Source organism: Mustela nigripes, chromosome 9 (genome assembly GCF_022355385.1).
Source record: "Mustela nigripes isolate SB6536 chromosome 9, MUSNIG.SB6536, whole genome shotgun sequence".
NCBI classification, from domain to species: domain Eukaryota; kingdom Metazoa; phylum Chordata; class Mammalia; order Carnivora; family Mustelidae; genus Mustela; species Mustela nigripes.
Genome location: NC_081565.1, coordinates 87,404,226 through 87,422,338, shown reverse-complemented (window position 1 = coordinate 87,422,338; position 18,113 = coordinate 87,404,226). Strand labels below are relative to the sequence as shown.

The 18,113-nt window shown below is 54.2% G+C and overlaps 2 protein-coding genes across 3 annotated transcripts in view; one reads left to right on the top strand and one right to left on the bottom strand.

Annotated features, from left to right (window-relative positions):
- The window catches only part of IPPK (inositol-pentakisphosphate 2-kinase), a 47,349-nt gene extending 45,994 nt beyond the window's left edge, over nucleotides 1-1,355 (top strand). Inside the window, exon 13 of the mRNA XM_059412029.1 lies at nucleotides 94-1,355. Coding sequence (XP_059268012.1) covers nucleotides 94-319 — 226 coding nt within the window. The 3' untranslated portion in view covers nucleotides 320-1,355. The remainder of the gene's footprint in view (nucleotides 1-93) is intronic.
- A 684-nt stretch (nucleotides 1,356-2,039) lies between these two features.
- The window catches only part of CENPP (centromere protein P), a 227,667-nt gene continuing 211,593 nt past the window's right edge, over nucleotides 2,040-18,113 (bottom strand). For both annotated transcript variants that reach the window (XM_059412031.1, XM_059412032.1), the window contains 3 exons: nucleotides 3,753-3,832; nucleotides 2,731-2,822; nucleotides 2,040-2,462 (listed from right to left, as the gene is read on the bottom strand). In XM_059412031.1, coding sequence (XP_059268014.1) covers nucleotides 2,332-2,462; nucleotides 2,731-2,822; nucleotides 3,753-3,832 — 303 coding nt within the window. In that variant the 3' untranslated portion in view covers nucleotides 2,040-2,331. The remainder of the gene's footprint in view (nucleotides 2,463-2,730; nucleotides 2,823-3,752; nucleotides 3,833-18,113) is intronic.

The window sequence follows — 18,113 nt, the reverse complement described above, 5'->3', positions numbered from 1 at the left end:
GGGGGGGTCACGGCGGGCATAGGCGGGGTGCGTCTCCCGAAAGGGGTGAGGATTTGGGGTTCATGTGTCCTGAAGCTGCTCTTTCGCTTCCAGCTCCGAGCAGAGGCCTGTTGTCCCTTCGTCGAGATCCAGGTTTGCTTTCTCCGTGTCCGTGCTGGACCTCGACCTCAAGCCCTACGAGAGCATTCCTCACCAGTACAAACTGGACGGCAAGATAGTCAACTTCTACTCCAAGACTGTACTCGCCAAAGACGCAGCCGTGACGCCGGCCAGGTACAAGGAGAGGGAGGACTGCACGCTGGTCCTCCGGAAGGTCTAGGCGCTTCCTGCGGGGTCTTCAAAACTTGAACACAGAATGTGCAGGCCGAGGGAGAGAGCTGTTTTCTGTTGAGTTGGGTGACCTTAGGCTGTGAGTGTTTTTGCTTTTTAGCCACCTGGCCAGGTGGGGCTGTGTCTGGGTGACCCCGCATGGAAGGGCCGCAGAAACACCTTCAAGGACGAGTGTCAGACCTGAGCGCTGCTGCGTGTGGTGTCCCCACACCTTCTGCTCTGGGCCGCTCCTCCTCCCCACCCGGGGCTGATGTCTAATCGCTGATGTAAAAGCCTTAAGACCCTAGGTTTGGATCTCCTGCCACCAGACTCTAACATAGAAAACTTGAATTGTCGCGTACATCTTACAGTTGGTCTTGAAAGAAAACATGGATACTACTGGAACTTTCCCAGCTGAGTTATGTAGTCGCTTTGTCCGTGCGAGCCCCCGGTCCGCACAGGCCTCGTGGGCTCTGCCGCACAGAGGGATGCGGGGCTGGTGCGGACGAGGGCCCTGAGCTGCGTGGACTTGACGTCTCTTTGGAGGTGCCACGGCCACTGCTCTGCACAGGGTCTTCAGGGAGCATGGGACTCAGGTCAGGGGTGGACACCACTCACGAGCGCTTTCTCTGACATGAGGGGAGCCGAGGCGTTCCGTGCCGTGTGGCTGCCGCTGCGGCGCGGGAGCTGGGGGGCTGCGCGCCTCGCATCCAGTGCTTCGGGGGAGCCGCCAGCTCTGCTCCTGCAGCGATGAGCGACTCCTGGCTGGCACCAAGAGGGTTCTTGTTGGGGTCACCATAGTGTGCCCGGCTGCTAGGAAAACTGTGGGGAATCTTGGCTTTGGTTTTTTACTCTATGGTGGGTTGTACAGATTATTTATATCATCGTTTTGAGGGACTAATGAAGGTTTATTGTAACATAAGATTATAATAGCAAAACCACGGTATTGTATGAAAATGCTACGTGAAAAATAAGAATATTTTGCTGATTGTAAATTTTTGTGGGGAATTTTGTGATAACTTGAGAATTATACTTGTTTGAATCAAGCCAGATCTCCTAGAATTTATTCAGCTTTGTCCTAACGTTTACTTCTTCCCTCAGAGGTTCAGAAAGATACTCAAATGACACGTGTCTCACCTGTGGGCGTTGGGGGGCTGTGGAGACACCCCTTGCAGGGACATGTGTGGACGGAAGCATCTCTGTGGTTTTGGCCTGAGGTAGCTCCTTGTTGCTGGCCTGAGTGAGGACGGGTGTGCACAGCACCCCGGCCTTGCAACGAGGTGGGTTGGGCCCCCTCTGAGGCCCGTCCTGGCTGAAACCACCAGCATCCACATGGCGACCGACAAGGTCCTGCCCTGTGTGGTCTCCGCCTCACACTCCAGTGCGGCCCCTACCGATTCTAACCTTTTAAATGGGACGGCTGAGGCCAGTGCTTCCTGGGGGACAGGGTGTGGGTGTTGTAAAGTCTATGACACTGCGTTTTTAAAGCTTACTGCTGCACTTTGATGTCAAGACCAAGAAGAGTGAGTTCTACTCTGTAGGGCAGGGTGGCAAGGTGGGTGCGTCACCCTGGGCATCAGGAATGTCAAGGAGTGGGGGCTGACCTCCAGGGCACTTCCATCCTCAGACTTGGTGAGAGGTAGGACCAGCTGCTCCCCTAAATCCAAGGATGGACATTCCTATTATTATTTTTAAAATAATAATAGGGAAATATAGGAAAAATAATAAGCTTAACTTTTGAGAAAGTTTATTATTATTATTCTTTAGTATTCTGTATCCCCAGTGTGGAGCTTGAACTCACAACCCTGAGGTCAAGAGTTACATGCTCCCCCAGCCGATCCCGCCAGGTGCCCTAGGCACTGTACGTGCTGCTGGTCTGGCGTTTTGTACTGCAGTAGCTGTTGTCTATTTTCCCACATTCTGACGGATGATCTAGAATGTGCTAAAACTGTACAGACAACGTGTCCTAAAGGTGTCGTTTCTCTGTGGAAGACGGTCACGCACCTGCGTGTTTGCCAGGAACTAGCTGGAGTCCGCCGTGCAGAGTGACTTGATCAGGCTCTCGAGAGCGGCTTCGATGCCCAGCACACCCAGCAGGGCTCGGAAGCTGCGAGGCGCGGTCTCCAGGACCCGGTTCCTGTCCAGCTCCAGGGCTGCAGGGAGAGCAGGCTGGCTGAGCCGCCGTGCTGAGACCCTCCCTCCCCAGCCGATGACTGCTGTGACCATGGGGATGGACCCACACACCAGACGTGGGGAGGGAACAGTCTCTCCTCGCCTCTGCTTTCTGGTCACTGATAAACCGATATAAACAATACACTGAGATGCTCGCCTTTTGATTCTTGCCCTGAAGACCAGAAGACAGCAGCAGGCGACTGTTGGACACCGTAAGTCCTTACATACACCCCCTTGCCAGGCCCCTACCTTGCTGTGGTGCTTTGGGGAGAAGGTCCAGCTTTGGCAAAACCTTCCCTTCTTCATCTATCTGCACCCTCCAAACGATGACCAACTCGAACCTGAAAGATGTAAGATGCCTTCCTAAGTGCTGAATGAAGCCAGGTGGGAAGTGTGACCTGTCACCCTCCCTGAGGATGTGCTCCTGAAGACGTCTGGCATGGATACGCATCACGTCTGCTCAGCAAAGCATGTGTGACATGAATGAGGAGGGAAATGGACCCCAAGACCCAGCAAGATGCTGTTCTGGACCCACAACGTGGTGGTGTGGCCATACGGGTGACGTACAGGTTGCGGAAAACCAACTGGCGTGGAGCCTGAACGGACAGCATAGACCGAAAAGCATCGGCAGTGATGGGAGCCAGGAATTTCACTTCCAGCCACAGAACCCTGGGTCCTCGAGTGTGAGGAGTGGACAGGAGTGTGAGAAATAGTGGAAAATGAGGGATGACCCAAGTGCCCACGACCCAAAGAAAGCAGAAATAGAGCTGACAGAGTTGAACCACCGAGAATGAATGAACCGTACGGCTCCACACACTGCCAGAAGCTCATTTTGGAAATAATGTGGAGTAACAAAGGCAAGTTACGGCTCCATGTGGAGGTTTGAAAACAAAGCCCCTCAGGCACTCTGACCTAGACCATGAAGGCGCCTCAAGTGGGGGGTGGGGGACTCCCACGTGTGTGCACGGGGCCCCAGAGAGGTCCTCCCTTCACCCAGAGCTTACTGCCCGCCGGCCTCTCCCCAGGTCAGCCCGTCAGGATAGAGCCCCAGCTCCTCCCGGCCTCCCCCACTGGCTGGCTCCATCCCTGCAGTGAGCCCAGCACCGGTGCCCCATGTCCCCTCCCTCCCTGCTCTCTTCCCCAGGGCTGCACAGACACATCAAGGTGTCTGGAAGGGAGCTGACATTTTCTAGCACTTGTAATGCTCGTTTGCAAGAGCAAGCAGCCGCCTGCTGTGGGGGAGGCCGGGCCTGCAGGGCATCCGCACTCACCCGGGCTGGCGCGCGCTGCGGACCACCATGCAGCTGGAGGCGGCCCCCTCTGGGAGGTGCACGGCTTCTGGGTACTTCTCCTGTGGGAGAGAAAACGGGGACAGAAAAATCAGGGACGGGACAGGAGCCAGGATCCGTCGTGAAGTCGTCAGGTTGCAGTGCACTGGTGGTTTGGCATCATGGTCCCCCGAGACAGGGAAGCTGAAGGCCTGCTCCCCAACTGGCTCTTGGCTCTTTTTCCTGCTAGGACCTGCACCCCCATTTCACACAGGCCGCAATGTAGATGGTGTCCACCCTCCTTGTAAGGGGCCAGGACTCCGACCACATCTAAGGCAGGACCAGGTGAGAAGTCCTGGAAGCCATCAGATGCCTATTCTAGATGTCCAGTGCTAGACACTTCGACGCCAAGGCCCCTTGGCTCCCAGGAATAGCACCTGGGTCCTCGTCTTTGTTCTTACGGTTCCTGGAGGCCCGAGGGGTCATGTGCACCAGACCACCGTCCTCAGTAGAAAGCCCCAAGACCCTGAACAAAGACCAGACTCCCTCCTTTCCTTTCCACGTCTCCCAGATGCTCTGTCTGTATCTTTCTGTAAGTTCAGTAAACGCTGTTCTCACCTCCCACTGGCTCAGCGTTTGATTTCCATCCTGCGTGCAACCAGGGCCCCTCTCAGCTGGTCCTGCAGGAGCCCGTCTGTGGTCTAAGACCCAGTATGCGGCATCCTGGCCACCCCACTCCTGCTGCTTGTGCTCAGTGGTGCTGCCTGTTCTAGATCTTTCCACTGTGCCACAGCCCCCGTGTGCCCACACCCTCTACCTCCCAGTGAAGAGCTTCATCCTGGTTGCACCTGTTTGTCCCCCAGGGCTCCCTGGCCTTTGGCCACGCTGCCTCCCTAGACCCTCCTCTGCCCTGGGGTGGCCCTTTCCGTCTGCCCTGTTCTCGAGGCATACGTGGCCTGAGGCCAGTTGCACATGCTCTGCAGGGTTCCTTGCAGCTCACCAGGGTGATGCTCGACCAGTAAGTGCTGTCTTACTGCTGTTGTCTGCAGCTTTAGTATTTGGCCTTAAAAGCCCTTTAAACGGCAGCCCCAGCAGGCCCCGGCCGCAGTAGACGCGCCCAACCCGTCCATTCTCACACTTGCCGCCCGATGGCCCCTGCCCATCTGCACTTCGGGAACAGAGCCACTGGGGGCCCCTGGTGACCTCTGCATCGGTCTCCCCCTGAAGTGTGCCTGGCTGCCTGGGCTAACGGGGTCTCGGGGAGCATGCTCCACCAAGCCAGCTTCACGAGATCACATGCCACTCGAGAGTCGAAGGTCCTCTTTCTAAAAGAGGGAAATGAAATGGAATTTCACAGATTTCTAGGCTTGTAACTCTAAGGTAGGGCTGGTTTTCCCCTCCACCTAATATTCTAGAAAAATCTGATCTTATTCCTCCTGGCTTCGAGGTCTTCTCTCTGGGGAGCGGACTGCAGGGCTGGGGGGAGGGCAGCCGAGGCTGCGGTGGGCTCCGGGGCCAGTGTCGGAGACACGTCTTCTCGCCCTCCTCCCACTGCACGTGGTAAAGAAACGGATATCCGGGCTGACGCGGAGGGCAGATGCGAGCCCTGCCGTGTCCCACACGGAGCCTCACGGGACAGCTGTGTGAATCAGAACCCAGGGCTTCGGAGGACAGGACCTTCCTGAGGACACAAGTGCTCAGTGGACACAGCCCAATCAGCCCCAAGAAGGAGGTCTTGTAGGGACAGCTTCTAAAGGGCCGGCCCGAAGATCGGCCTCTGCTGCCAGGGTGTGAGGCCAGGGCTCCAGACCCACATGTGAAAGATGCCGACGGGGCACGATCACGTCCAAACACCAAGCTGTTCTGACCAAAGGCTGGGCTCGGCCTGGTTTAAGCTTACAGTCAGTTTCTAATTTCAGTGAAACAGTGTGTATGAGAAAATGTATACTTAAGTGTTCTAAATGGAAAGCACTGCTTGCTTTTTAAACCTCAAGCTCCTCTAAATTAATAACAGCTGTAGCAGGGCCCCACAGAGGGACACGTGAGCACGGCGGGGCAGCTCCCAGGCTGGGGGGCGGCCGCACCAGGTGGGGTGCTGGCTCCGGCCTGGGGCCCGCGGGGCAGACACGCCGCGGGCTCAGCCCCCGGGGCGGACCTCACAGCCTGGCCGGGCCTCCTCACTAGCAAAAGGAGGGCTTAGATAAGTGTTCACAAAAAGATACACTCCCTCTAGTTTAAAAACAAACAGAAACAAGTACAAACTCGGACACCAGGAAGAGGCCGGGCACCCAGGATGTTTCTGGAGAGCCCCTGGGGGTGCTGAATTGCCTCTTACACAAGGCAGCACGGCGGCCCGCGCCCAGGCCTCCCGCACCCGTGCACACGCAGCAGAGCACAGAGCGGAGCCGTGGGCAGCGGCCGCATGGAGACCCACAGAGCACAGGGAGACCGCGGTGTGCAGGGGGCGCTGCGGAGAACAGAGCCGTGACATGGGACGCAGCTCCTAAGGCAGATGAGCACACGTCAGCGGTGGTCAGAAGTTTCACGTAGGACTGTGTGTGACGGGAGGCGGCGTTGGGAAGCTGGGAACAAGCTGCGCGATGGGGGGGCTCTGCACACGCGGGGCGTCAGCCTCCCCCCGGAAGCCTGGCCTCAGTGTGATTCAGCACGGGGTTTACTCAGCGCTTGCTACTCTCCTGGCAGTGTGCCTTCAAGAGCTCCCCTGGTGTCTGGCAGCAGTGGTGGCCATGGGGACGCTGGCTCGGGGTCACACCCTTTCACACCGGAGACTTGCTTTGCCGTTGACGGCTGCTGGTCCAAAGGGAACAGACTTCTAGGAGCACTGGAGAAAACCAGCCTTGTGTTTACGCGCCGGGGCTACCAGCCCAGTGCCCGGGGGGAAGGGCCCGGGGCGCCCTGCCTGCCTCCTGCTCGCAGGAACCGGCAACCTTGCATCCTGAGCTCAAATGCACCTGAGTGTCCACTGATAGATTAATTCATCTTGACTTTATGTCTCCCTAATTCAACGATTTCTTTTTAAAAATTGAGATATAATTCACATACCATTCACTCCTTCAAAGCGTACACAATTCAGGAGATTTTAGTGTATTGAAAGGCCGTACAACATCTCCGCACCCCAACTGTAGAAGCCCTGCTGCTTTCTCTCCTGCCCCTTCACCTCTCTGTGCCCCCCAGGCAGCAGGCAGCGAGCGTGGACCAACTGTCCACAGATGCCACCGTTCTGGGCATTTCAGACAAATGGAATCATTCGAGATGTGTCCTCTGGGGCTGGCCTCTCTGACGTGCACGTTCTCAGGGTGTGACCACACGGCAGCCAGCGTCCGTGGTCACTCCTTTACACACTGAGGAACACCCTCTGTTCATCCCCTCATCAGCTGGCGGGCACATGGGGGTTCTTTGCTTTTTGGCTACTGGAAACAAAGCTGCGGCGCATGCAGGTGGGCACCTGCGTTCTCCTTTCTCTTGGTGATGTGCCTGGGAGCGGCACGGCTAAGTCCTGGGGGACTCCGTGTAGCCACAGAGGAACTGCCCAACTGCTGCCCGCGGCGGCCGCCCACTTTCACGATTCCATCAGCAGCGTCTGACGGTCCTGCTTTCTCCGTCTCCTTGCTGACGGTGTTTGTCATCGCCCCCTCTCTTAGAAACGCTTCCTGTCCTCCTGGTGGGTGGGAGGTGGGCGGTCACTGTGGATTGCGTTTCCCTGCTTTTCCTGATGGCCATGGACGCGGAGCCTCTTCCCAGGCGTCCAGTCATCTGCTCGCCTCTGGAGCAGTGTGTGTTCAGATCCTTTGCCTAATTCTTAAACTGGGCTATTTTTCTTTTTTTTTTTTAAGATTTTTTTTTTTATTTATTTATCAGAGAGAGAGAGAGAGAGCACAGGCAGACAGAATGGCAGGCAGAGGCAGAGGGAGAAGCAGGCTCCCTGCCGAGCAAGGAGCCCGATGTGGGACTCGATCCCAGGACGCTGGGATCTGAGCCAAAGGCTGGGACCTGAGCCAAAGGCAGCTGCTCAACCAACTGAGCCACCCAGGCATCCCAAACTGGGCTATTTTTCATTAGTGAATTATAATAGCTCTTTGTATTGTTTGGATACAAATCATTTGTCAGATAAAAGGATTTATCCCATTCTGTGGATTGTCTTTTTTCTTCCTTACTGGTGTCACCTGCATGAAGTTTTACTTTTGATGAAATCCAATTTCTGTTTTTGTTCTTTTTTTTTTGCTTCCGCTTTTGGTGTCAGAACTAAGAAACCAATGCTGAACTGATGGTCACAGAGATTCACACCTGTGTTTTTTTTCCTAAGAGTTTTATATTTTTAGATTTTAAAATTGGGTCTTTGATCCATTTTGGGTTAACTTATGTAGATGACGTGAGGCAGGAGTCCACCTGCATTCTTTGGTCACTGATATTCCGCCGTCTCTGTGTCAGTCACTGGAATGACTGTTCTTCCCCATTTAACTGGATCTGGTCGTATATTAACAACATCTTGTATTTGAAGACAGCCTGGTCCAGAGTACGTGTGAGGTTCCACTGGGGCACAAAACGCATCCCAGGCTTCCCAACAGATGTATATATGTAGAAAAGTGAGCCTCCCTGTGTATCCCATGCACAGAAATGGATCTAAATGTAGGAGCTAAAATTATGACTTAATTTTTCATAAGAAAAAATCTTCCTAGTTCTAGGTTAGCTGAAGATTTCTCAGATACAAAATAAAAACTAGGAGCCACAAAAGAAAACTAAATGGGGTAACCTCATCAGAATTAGAAATGACCGCTCTTAAAGGAGCCCACCTCAGACTACATGTAAAGAACATTTATAACTCATTAAGAAGACGACAAACAACCTAATTTATGTAACGGTCAAAGGATTTAAAGATACCTAACGGAAGAAGAGATGTGGAAAGGAAAAGGTACTATCACTAGTCATTAGGGAAAAGCAGTGAGATACCACCCTGTACCTACTAGAATGACTAATACAAACAGGACTAAAAATACTGAGTTTTGGTGGAGACGTGGATCTGTTCCTGTAGAAACTGGGAGTCTGGTGGCTTCTTAAGGAGTTAGATACACAAGCAATCCTATTCCTAAGTATTTACCTGAGAGAAACCAAAACATGTCCAGAGAACTGCGTGCAACTGCCCCCATCAGAGCCGCGTGCGGAACCAGTGAGCGATCCGAGGCCCATGTCCCCGACAGCAGGTGTGCGAACAGTGTGACAGCTGCATGACAGAGGGGTGTTCCACCCCAGCATCACCCGCCTAAGAGCATGGACAAACCTTGGAAGACAGACAAGAAGGGCCAACCAGATGAGAATCCAGAGGAGACAACAGGGCAGAAGTCACAGGGTGAGGTGGGGCAATGGGGCGGACCACAAGGGCGTCCATCCAAACTCAGCAAATTACGGCTAAAACAGGTGCGTGTTATTAGACGAAAATGAGACCTTGTTTCTACAAGAAACATGCCTCCACTCCTGGGGCCTGGGCAGCTCTGCTCCCCTCAGGTGAAGGGTGTCCTCTGAGGAGCCCTACTTGGCGCCGCACACTGTTCTGGACTCCGGGATCCAGGGACGAGCCCACGAGATGCACGTTGGGGTGAGTGACTGGATGTTGGTCCGGGGCCTCCTGGCACAGGTGCCACTTGGGTTCAGACCTGAATGATGGCAAGATGGGGCCCCCCCAGAGCCAGCCTGTGTGGGACTGAGCGTGCTCACTGCGGGAAAGTAGAGGAAGGTCCAGACATAGCAGGGAGGCGGGCAGGGCCAGGACACAGACGCTCAGCTCCAGAGCCCGGTGTGTGGTCCAGCTGCCGTCCTGACACGGTCGTGCTGGCGGCCGGGGTGTGGGGAGCAGGCGTGGCTGGGGCGGTGGTGGGCCCCGTGCCAGGCTCTGGTGGGTGACGAAGAGCCCAAGGCCCGGAAGTGAGACAAAGGCACACGCAGGTCCACAAGAGGCCGTGGCGCCAGGAGAAGCAGGGAATGGCTGGGAGTGGCAGTGAGGGGGTGCGGTGAGCCAGCCAGCCCTTCGGTCGTCCCTGCTTGGGACAGGCCTGGATGGATGGTGGCGGGCGCCTCTGATCAAGCTACCTGTCATCTCGAGACTCACAAATCTAAACCTCCACAAGCCCACACGCATGGAACACCTGACCCGTGGGAACACCAGCCTCCAGCTGCGCTCCTGGGAGCTCACCCGACCCCAGAGAACAGCACCTGACCCCCATGCGGTCTGCACAGCCTCAGGGTCAGAGCTCCCTGCGCGTGAGGCCCCAGACCTCCCCAGTGCACGGACGGCGCCCTTCAACAGGCCCATGTCTGGCCACCGGACACAGCACACACTCCAAGGACTGGGATGAGAGCCCCCCACTGCGGCTGTGGGGGCGGGTAGGGGCAGGGGCAGGGGTCCCTGGGACGGCTGCTAATGATTTTCTGGGTCCGGGGAGGGGCTTGTGCAGCTCAGAGGGTCGGTGGCTGGTCAGAGCCATGGGGGCATCTGTGCTACAGCTCACACCCAAACACTCTCAGACAAATGTTCTCATATTCCCAGCAACAGAAGGCCCAGACGTGCACCGGGGAAGAAGGACGATCGGCTCTCACGTGAAAAGACTGACAGCTCTTACATGGCCTCTCAGTGCCAGACAGGGGAGCAGGTTCCTTACAGGTATTTTATGTCTGTGATCACAGATGTCACATCATAATCATGCTGCTCTTATGGGCTCAACAAGGGTTTGGTTCCAGGGGCTCCGGGACCCTCTGTCACCTCTGCAGGCTCAGCTGCACGACTTGACACCCCCCATCGCTCCTCTGTCTCTCCAGCGAGCGGCAGACACGATGCTCCTACACTCGGCATTTCCCCACGTGGGGGGCCATCCTGCTTTACCAAACAGACCACCCCAACTAGCAAGTGCCCCTCTCAGTGTCTTGATCCCGCCTGTGCCCTGGGCTGCCCCCCTTCGTCCGGGCAGTTTGGAGGGCGCAGGCCTCCTGGGCTTTGGACAGACTTTGACCAGGTCTGACATGTCCTCCCGATGCCACATTGGGAGCAGTGTGGACACACTGCAGGGCTGGTGGCCAGAGGTCACCCCTTTCCCCTGTAACTGCTGTCTTCCTGGGGTCAGCCAGAGACCAGGCCACTTCATGTGGGATGTCCATTCACCAGCCTGGGCCCTGATGCCTAGGGGCTGAGTCAGCCACACGGGGACCGCCAAAGAGTGACTGTCTCCATCTCCTTCCCCATCCATTAGTGGCTTTCCACCAGAGGAACAAGGCTTTCCTTCTCCCTTATTTCTGTACCAGTACTGACTCTCAATGTGAATCCACGTTTCTCCAAGCCCCGCCAACAAGGCCCTTTTCTGGAGAAAGAGCCCAAGAGGACAGGCCGGAGGAATGCGCACACGGTACGGCCCCTCCAAACGCCCCTGCGCACACATACCAGACGCGAGCAGGAGATCACCTCGGGCTTCCCTCCAGGGGCCTCCCCACTTCCCTCCTGGGTTCACTCTGCCCTCTTCACCCTCAGTGGATTCCCTGCATCAGCCCATCGACAGTCTCCCCCTCCTGATGGCACAAGATGCCTCTTTGGGAGGAGAAGGTACAGCCAGGAAAGCACATTCTCTTTCCATTACCTAACGGTGCTGAGCATTTTCTGGGCCACGTGTGGCTAAGGGCTCTGTCCTCTTGATCAGAGGAGGATCTCAGACCGTGACGGCTCACTCGGAGGAGAGAGGTTATTGTGCGGCAGCCCTGGAGGAGAAATCCATCAGAGCATCGCCATCTGCCGTAACAGAACGAGCCCCTGAGGCACTGTGAGCACGTGGAGGATTCTCGCTGCAATAGTGCACACTCGTGACACACGCTGGGCTGACAGCTGACGAAGTCCTGAGCTACAAAGCCGAAGAGCAGGGGTCCTGCGTTCACAGTGTACTCTAAGGTTGACATGGGGCCCTGACCTCCTTCATTAAAGACGGGATGGAGAGACCAGCTCTTTTAGATTCTGCATGTCATGGAAGTAAACACCCATGACGTGAGACCAAGCGCTGCTGAATCACCTCTTAGAAACCAAGCTGCTCCAGCTTTCCAAGGTGTGGTCCTGGAAATGGGCCACAGACGCAGCTCCCTGCATGTCCACACCCAGGGCTCTGGGGGTGAGAGGTGGGGAGCAGACCCCAGACCCCATGGGTGGGTTGACATGGGGCCCCTGACCTCCTTCAAGATGCAGGCTTCTGGGGGCTCCACAAAAAGGAACCACGGGAGAAAATAACTGGGAAATGCTGAGGAGCTCGGTTTCACATATTGCTGGTCTGGAGGGTGGTAAAAAACATGTCCTAAATGTTGCTCAGTAAAACAACCATCAAACTTGTTCTCAGCCCACAGAGGCTTGTAAACGAGAAAAAGCCAGACCGTCATGGTATTAGGGATTGCGGCCGCAGGCAAGCCTCAGGGCCTGGTGTGCCTCTAGGTGTCTGGTCTCCAGCCCGGGGCCCCTGGGGCCTGTCCGGATGCTCCCCACTCCTCGTCTCCCTCCCGCCCTTCCCCCTTCTGTCTGGTTCTGTGAACCTTGGGCAGAATCAGGGCAGCTCAGGGACTCACCTTGTTAGAAATGAAGACTTGGGTTTTTCCCAACAGAAAGTGCCACATGAAGGGTGGCTGTCAGGAAGTGGGGGGCACCTGGAGCGGGGGTGGCAAACAGCAGCAGCTGCCGAGTCCACACCCCCGTGTCTGCACAGCAGCTGATTAAAATGGTTTTTACATTTGTAAATGGTCAGAAAAAAAACCAAAAGAATTTATGCCATGTGAAAATTATATGAAGTTCAAACTCGAGTACCCATGCTGAGATCTCGTGGAACGTGTGCATTCCTGCCCACCTGGCAGTCTGGCTGCTGTGTCTGTCCCCCTGAAGGGCCCCTGACACAAGCAGAAACCTGAGGGGAGGCCAGGGCAGGGCCCGGGGGACAGCACGTGCCAGAGAAGTCAGGAGGGGACCACACCACATTTTTCATGGTGTCTCTTCTTGGGAAGTGACCCCAGGAGACAGGAGAGCAGACTGGCCCACGACTGTTCGGCCTGGGGGCCCAGGATGCATTGTGTCCTGCGTGGCCCTCAGAACAGAAGCAGGACAAGCAGCGGGGCCTCTCCGCTCCGTACGACGTGCCCTTCACCCATTCTCATTCCACCGGGGACATGTCCTCCCGGGCCCCAGGACTGAACATGCCCCGTCTGCTTCCTTTTACCCTGTCTTCCTCCTCATCCCAAGGCCTCCTGGCCGAAGAACGTGTCATCCGTGCTGCTGCGCAAGTCACAGGATGGTTCTGAAGCCTATATGGGAAAATCATCCAGCTGAAATTCCCGAATCCCCATAAGCATGTTTCTTGCTACTTCCTTATAGTTTCTGCTACATTTTTCGTCTTCCATTTTAATTGTATTAAGCTACAAAAACTTCACAAAAAACCCCTCAGTTCCTATTTTATAATTCCATATTTCAGTTTTTTTTTTTTTAAAGATTTTATTTATTTATTTGTAAGAGAGAGAGAGAGTGAGAGCGAGCACAGGCAGAGTGGAAGGCAGAGTCAGAGGGAGAAGCAGGCTCCTTGTGGAGCAAGGAGCCTGATGTGGGACTCGATCCCAGGACGCTGGGATCATGACCTGAGCCGAAGGCAGCCGCTCAACCAACTGAGCCACCCAGGCGTCCCTCCATATTTCAGTTTTATTTATCCTTTGCCTGAGCTCAGGTACTCACAGTGATTCTGTCCCAAGAGACACCATGTACTCTGAGGTGGCCCATCCCACGGGCACCCTTCCCGCACTGTCTTTTGACTTCTCCCAATAGAACCTGTTCACTTGATGAAGGGGTGAGAGCGACCATGCCGTTCCCCTGGAAAACAGTCCACCTTCCTGAGAGAAAATGCAGATGCCCTGTGTCCCCCTCCACTTTCTTTTTTTTTTCTTTTTTCTTTTTTAAAGATTTTATTTATTTATTTGACAGAGAGAGATCACAAGTAGGCAGAGAGGCAGGCAGAGAGAGAGAGAGGAGGAAGCAGGCTCCCTGCCAAGCAGAGAGCCCGATGCGGGACTCGATTCCAGGACCCTGAGATCATGACCTGAGCCGAAGGCAGCGGCTTAACCCACTGAGCCACCCAGGCGCCCCCCCCCTCCACTTTCTTGTCCGGGTTTCCTCCGCACAACCACCTGCGCCGATAGCCCACGGGGCGCTGCTGGGTGGAGACAAACCAGCCACCCCATCCACCCCTTCTCATCCAGGGACTCAGGGGGCAGGTGGAGCTGCACTGTCTTGGCCTGTCCAGACTGCACAGGGCCCCCCAAACTGCCCTCACCCCCTCTCCACAGCAAGCAGCATTTTCAGGAAACCAAGCACATGATGACACACGGGGTGATGGTGTGAAATGTGGCGACAAACGCTGCAGCTAGGAAATGGAATTGAAAGAAGCAGAAGGATGTGGGACTCAGGAGAGAGAACTTGTTCACAAACACAATTCTCCCACGCTCTCCACCCCACCCCACCCCGTTTGAGAATGGAAACAGGGAAACCGGGCCAACAAAATCAGTCATGAACGCAGCCGCGACACACACCGGCAGTCCGCGTGAGGGCAACCCCGTTAGGGTGAGGAGACTGCGGTGTCGCCGCCAGCGGGAGCGGGCTGAGCAGCTGGCCTGTCTGTGTCCTGAGCTGAAACACAGCTCTGGCCCCATCTCAACTAATAATTTCAAAGGTGAGCCAAGTTGGTTTCTCTGAAAGCCATCAGAAGTGGTCCTTAAGAAGATGAATACACGGGACGCCTGGGTGGCTCAGCTGGTTGAGCGGCTGCCTTCGGCTCAGGTCATGATCCCAGCGTCCTGGGATCGAGTCCCGCATCGGGCTCCTTGCTCAGCCGGGAGCCTGCTTCTCCCTCTGCCTACCACTCTGTCTGCTTGTGCTCACTCTCGCTCCTCTCTCTCTCTCTCTGACAAATAAATAAATAAAATCTTAAAAAAAAAAAAAAAAAAAAAGAAGATGAATACACATGTATAAATGGAAAATGCTAGAAACTCTTTAGAGGTAATTTCTCAACTTCCTCTTCATGTACATATGAATAAGTAATCATGTGCACAAAATAACAAAAAGCAAGCAGATAAAGAAAGTAACGTTCCATATAGTCACTGGCAATTTTATCATTACTATGATTTAAACTCTTTATTTCATAAGTGTTGAAGTAGTGTTGTCCAAAACATTGAAACTAGCTTTGAAGTTATTGAAGTCTCATTTAATTTTTTTTCATACTTTGAGTTTTTAGCGTCATTTTTAAAAAATATTTTATTTATTTTTTTCACAGAGAGAGAGATCACAAGCAGGCAGAGAGGCAGGCAGAGAGAGAGGAAGGGAAGCAGGCTCCCGGCTGAGCAGAGAGCCCGATGTGGGGCTCCATCCCAGGACCCTGAGGTCATGACCGGAGCCGAAGGCAGAGGCCTCAACCCACTGAGCCACCCAGGCGCCCCTGAGTTTTTGGGGTCTTGAGTTTAGAGACACCTGGGTGACTCAGTTGGTTAAGCAGCTGCCTTCGGCTCAGGTCATGATCCCAGTGTCCAGGATCGAGTCCTGCATCGGGTTCCAGCTCCATGCGGAGTCTGCTTCTCCCTCTGACCTTCTTGCCTCTCATGCTCTCTCTCAAATAAATAAAATCTTTTTAAAAAAAGATTATATATAGGGTCTTGAGTGTGTCTTCCAAAAAACAAATCTCATGCACGCACACACACACACACACACACACACACAGTTTACCCGTAACCTCCACAGGCCCTAGGCGCTCGAGACATACGCGCTCGCATCACCCTCGCCAGCTGCACGGTGTCACCGGCAGAATGCCCATTTAACCAAAACTGAAACGGGCATCTATCAGGAAATCATGATAGCAGCCACTCAAGATGACACAAGGGTAAACGGATTCAAACTTCAGGCGGTGAGATTCCGGGACCTGAGCTTGTGAACCTTTCCACCATAGAACTGTTTATGAATTCAAATGTAGCTGTAATACACAGGACAATGCTATTACGGTCAGCCTGTAACACGATTCATTCTGGCAACATGACTTCGATGGTGGCAACAAGAACATCTGCTGGGAAACACATGTGTCCCTAAAGTCTGTTCATATATTCCACATCATGTGCCAGACGTGAATGAGGCCGGAGTTCCCAACCATAAGGGCTCCCGATCAAATACAGGAAACTTGCTGTGCCTATTTCTTACTGGAAGTGCTTAGTTTTCTCTCCAGAGTGCAGGCCATTCCTGGTGGTTCTTCCTCAGACAGGCCCCTACCAGTGTGGGGACAGCCCTCCCAGCCGCAGAGGTTCCTCAGGACAAAGGCTCAGCCACATTTGCCTTGGTGGCTCGGGCCTCTGCTTCCTCTGTCCTCAGACACCACGATCCCGCCTGCTTCCCAGCGCTCGTGCTGCCTGCCCTCCCTGTACACTCCTCGCCCCTGTGCGTCCTCTCTGCCATTCCCACGGGGCCGCTCTCGTGTCCAGGAAAGGCTGTGTTTCAACTGTCCATGTTTGAGGCCTTTCATGTTTAATGGTATTTTATTTTCTCCTTAAACTTGATGAATAGTTTGGATATAGAATTTTAAGGGTGACTTACTTATTAAGATTTTATTTAGAGAGAAAGTGTGTGCATGCGCGGGGGGCAGGGCAGAGGAAGAAGGATAAACAGACTCAATCTCAGGACCCTGAGATCATGACCTGAGCCGAAATCAAGACCTGGGTGCCCAACTGACTGAGCCACCCAGATGAGCCGGGGGTGCTATATTTAATTTATATTTTACATATAGAGTTAATGAATACTGTGCAAGACAACCCACGAGGGGGAAGCAAGGCTCGGTGAAACAGTCCACCCTGTTTGCAGGACGGCCCGAGTTTCGTCTCATCTTTACAGTTGAAGCGCTGAAGGCACTTACGAGGCAGGGTTTAAAATGATGCCCCTTTGAAGAATAAGAAAAACAAGTCTCAGAGACATGCAAGTCTGCTCTAATGACTGAGAGCCCCAAGTAAAGCAGCCAAGCCGACCCTCCTGACCCTCATGCCCTTTTCTAGGCCGACTGCAGGTGACCCGGAGTGCAGCTCGGTGCACCACGGGAGGGGAGGAGGGCCGCGCAGACGCCCGCTGAAACCAGGACAGTTACGCTGTGGGAACCCTGCATACATGGGCTCCTCTGAGGCCCTCTAGCAAATTAAAAAAAAAAAAAGACCTTATTTTTCAGAACAGTTTTAGACAGAAAAACTGGCGAGATGGTACGGAGTTCCCACATTAATATCTAACACTGATGTGGTATGTTTGTCCCAATTAATGAACGAGTATCAGTGTATCCCTTTTATCACCAATGTCTATACTTTATTTTTTCCTTAGTTGTTCCTTATGGTCCTTTTCCAGGCTCAGGATTCCCACCTTTGGAAATTCTCCCTGGGCCGCCTTTATGCACTGCTACAGGTTTAAGTATTATGCTATTTTAATTAGGGGCTCCCACTTCTCACTTAAGGAAGCTGAGGAAAAATGTGTAGTTGTTCTTTGGGTTCTAGAGCAACACAGGCCTTCTGGTCTGGCCACAAACCACATGGCTGACCCACTGGCACCTGCCCCGTTGGCCCATCTGTCCCTGAGCTGGACCTGAGACTCAGGACAAGCAGGTAAAAATACCAAAAACACTCTTAGACATGTTCACTTCTCCCACCGTCTGTGAACTCATCATGCTTCATACGTTCATCGGGGAGTATCTCTTGAATCGGGAAGTGAGGGCAGAGGATTTTCCCTGCTGTCCTGAACTGCGTTCTGCTCCTAAGGAGCTCCCAGTAAACGTATTTCGGGTTCACGCTCTCTCACCTGATGAACCTGGTCTGACCCACTCGGGGCGCAGCTGTGGCTGTCACGCCTGCCGACCTGCCCGTTCACAAGAGTCGCTCAGGTCATCATCACAGACCACCTGCTTCTCACAAATGGCCAACGGTCCGCGCTGGGCCAACCCACAGGTGGACAGAGCCTTTGTGTGCAGGGGACACTTGGCAGGGAAGAGACCTCGGGGTTGCAGGCCACCTCCTCCCAAGGCTTATGGGGGGGAGTCCTCCCTCCCGGTGCAGTCCCAAGCGCAGGGAACCCTTCTCGGACTTGGAGCCACTGCAGCCCTCCAACACCACGGGAGCCACTCGCTTTCCTTTTCTGCAAAGCCAGTGTGAGCTGGTTTCTGTCCCATCCTCTGTCACCCGTGTTAAGAGAGCTCTAATAAAAACCCTGGCCACTCTGTTAAGCGCTGGGTATATCCTGACAAGCAGAGTAAGACCGCGCATCAGCGAAATGCACACAGAAACCACAAC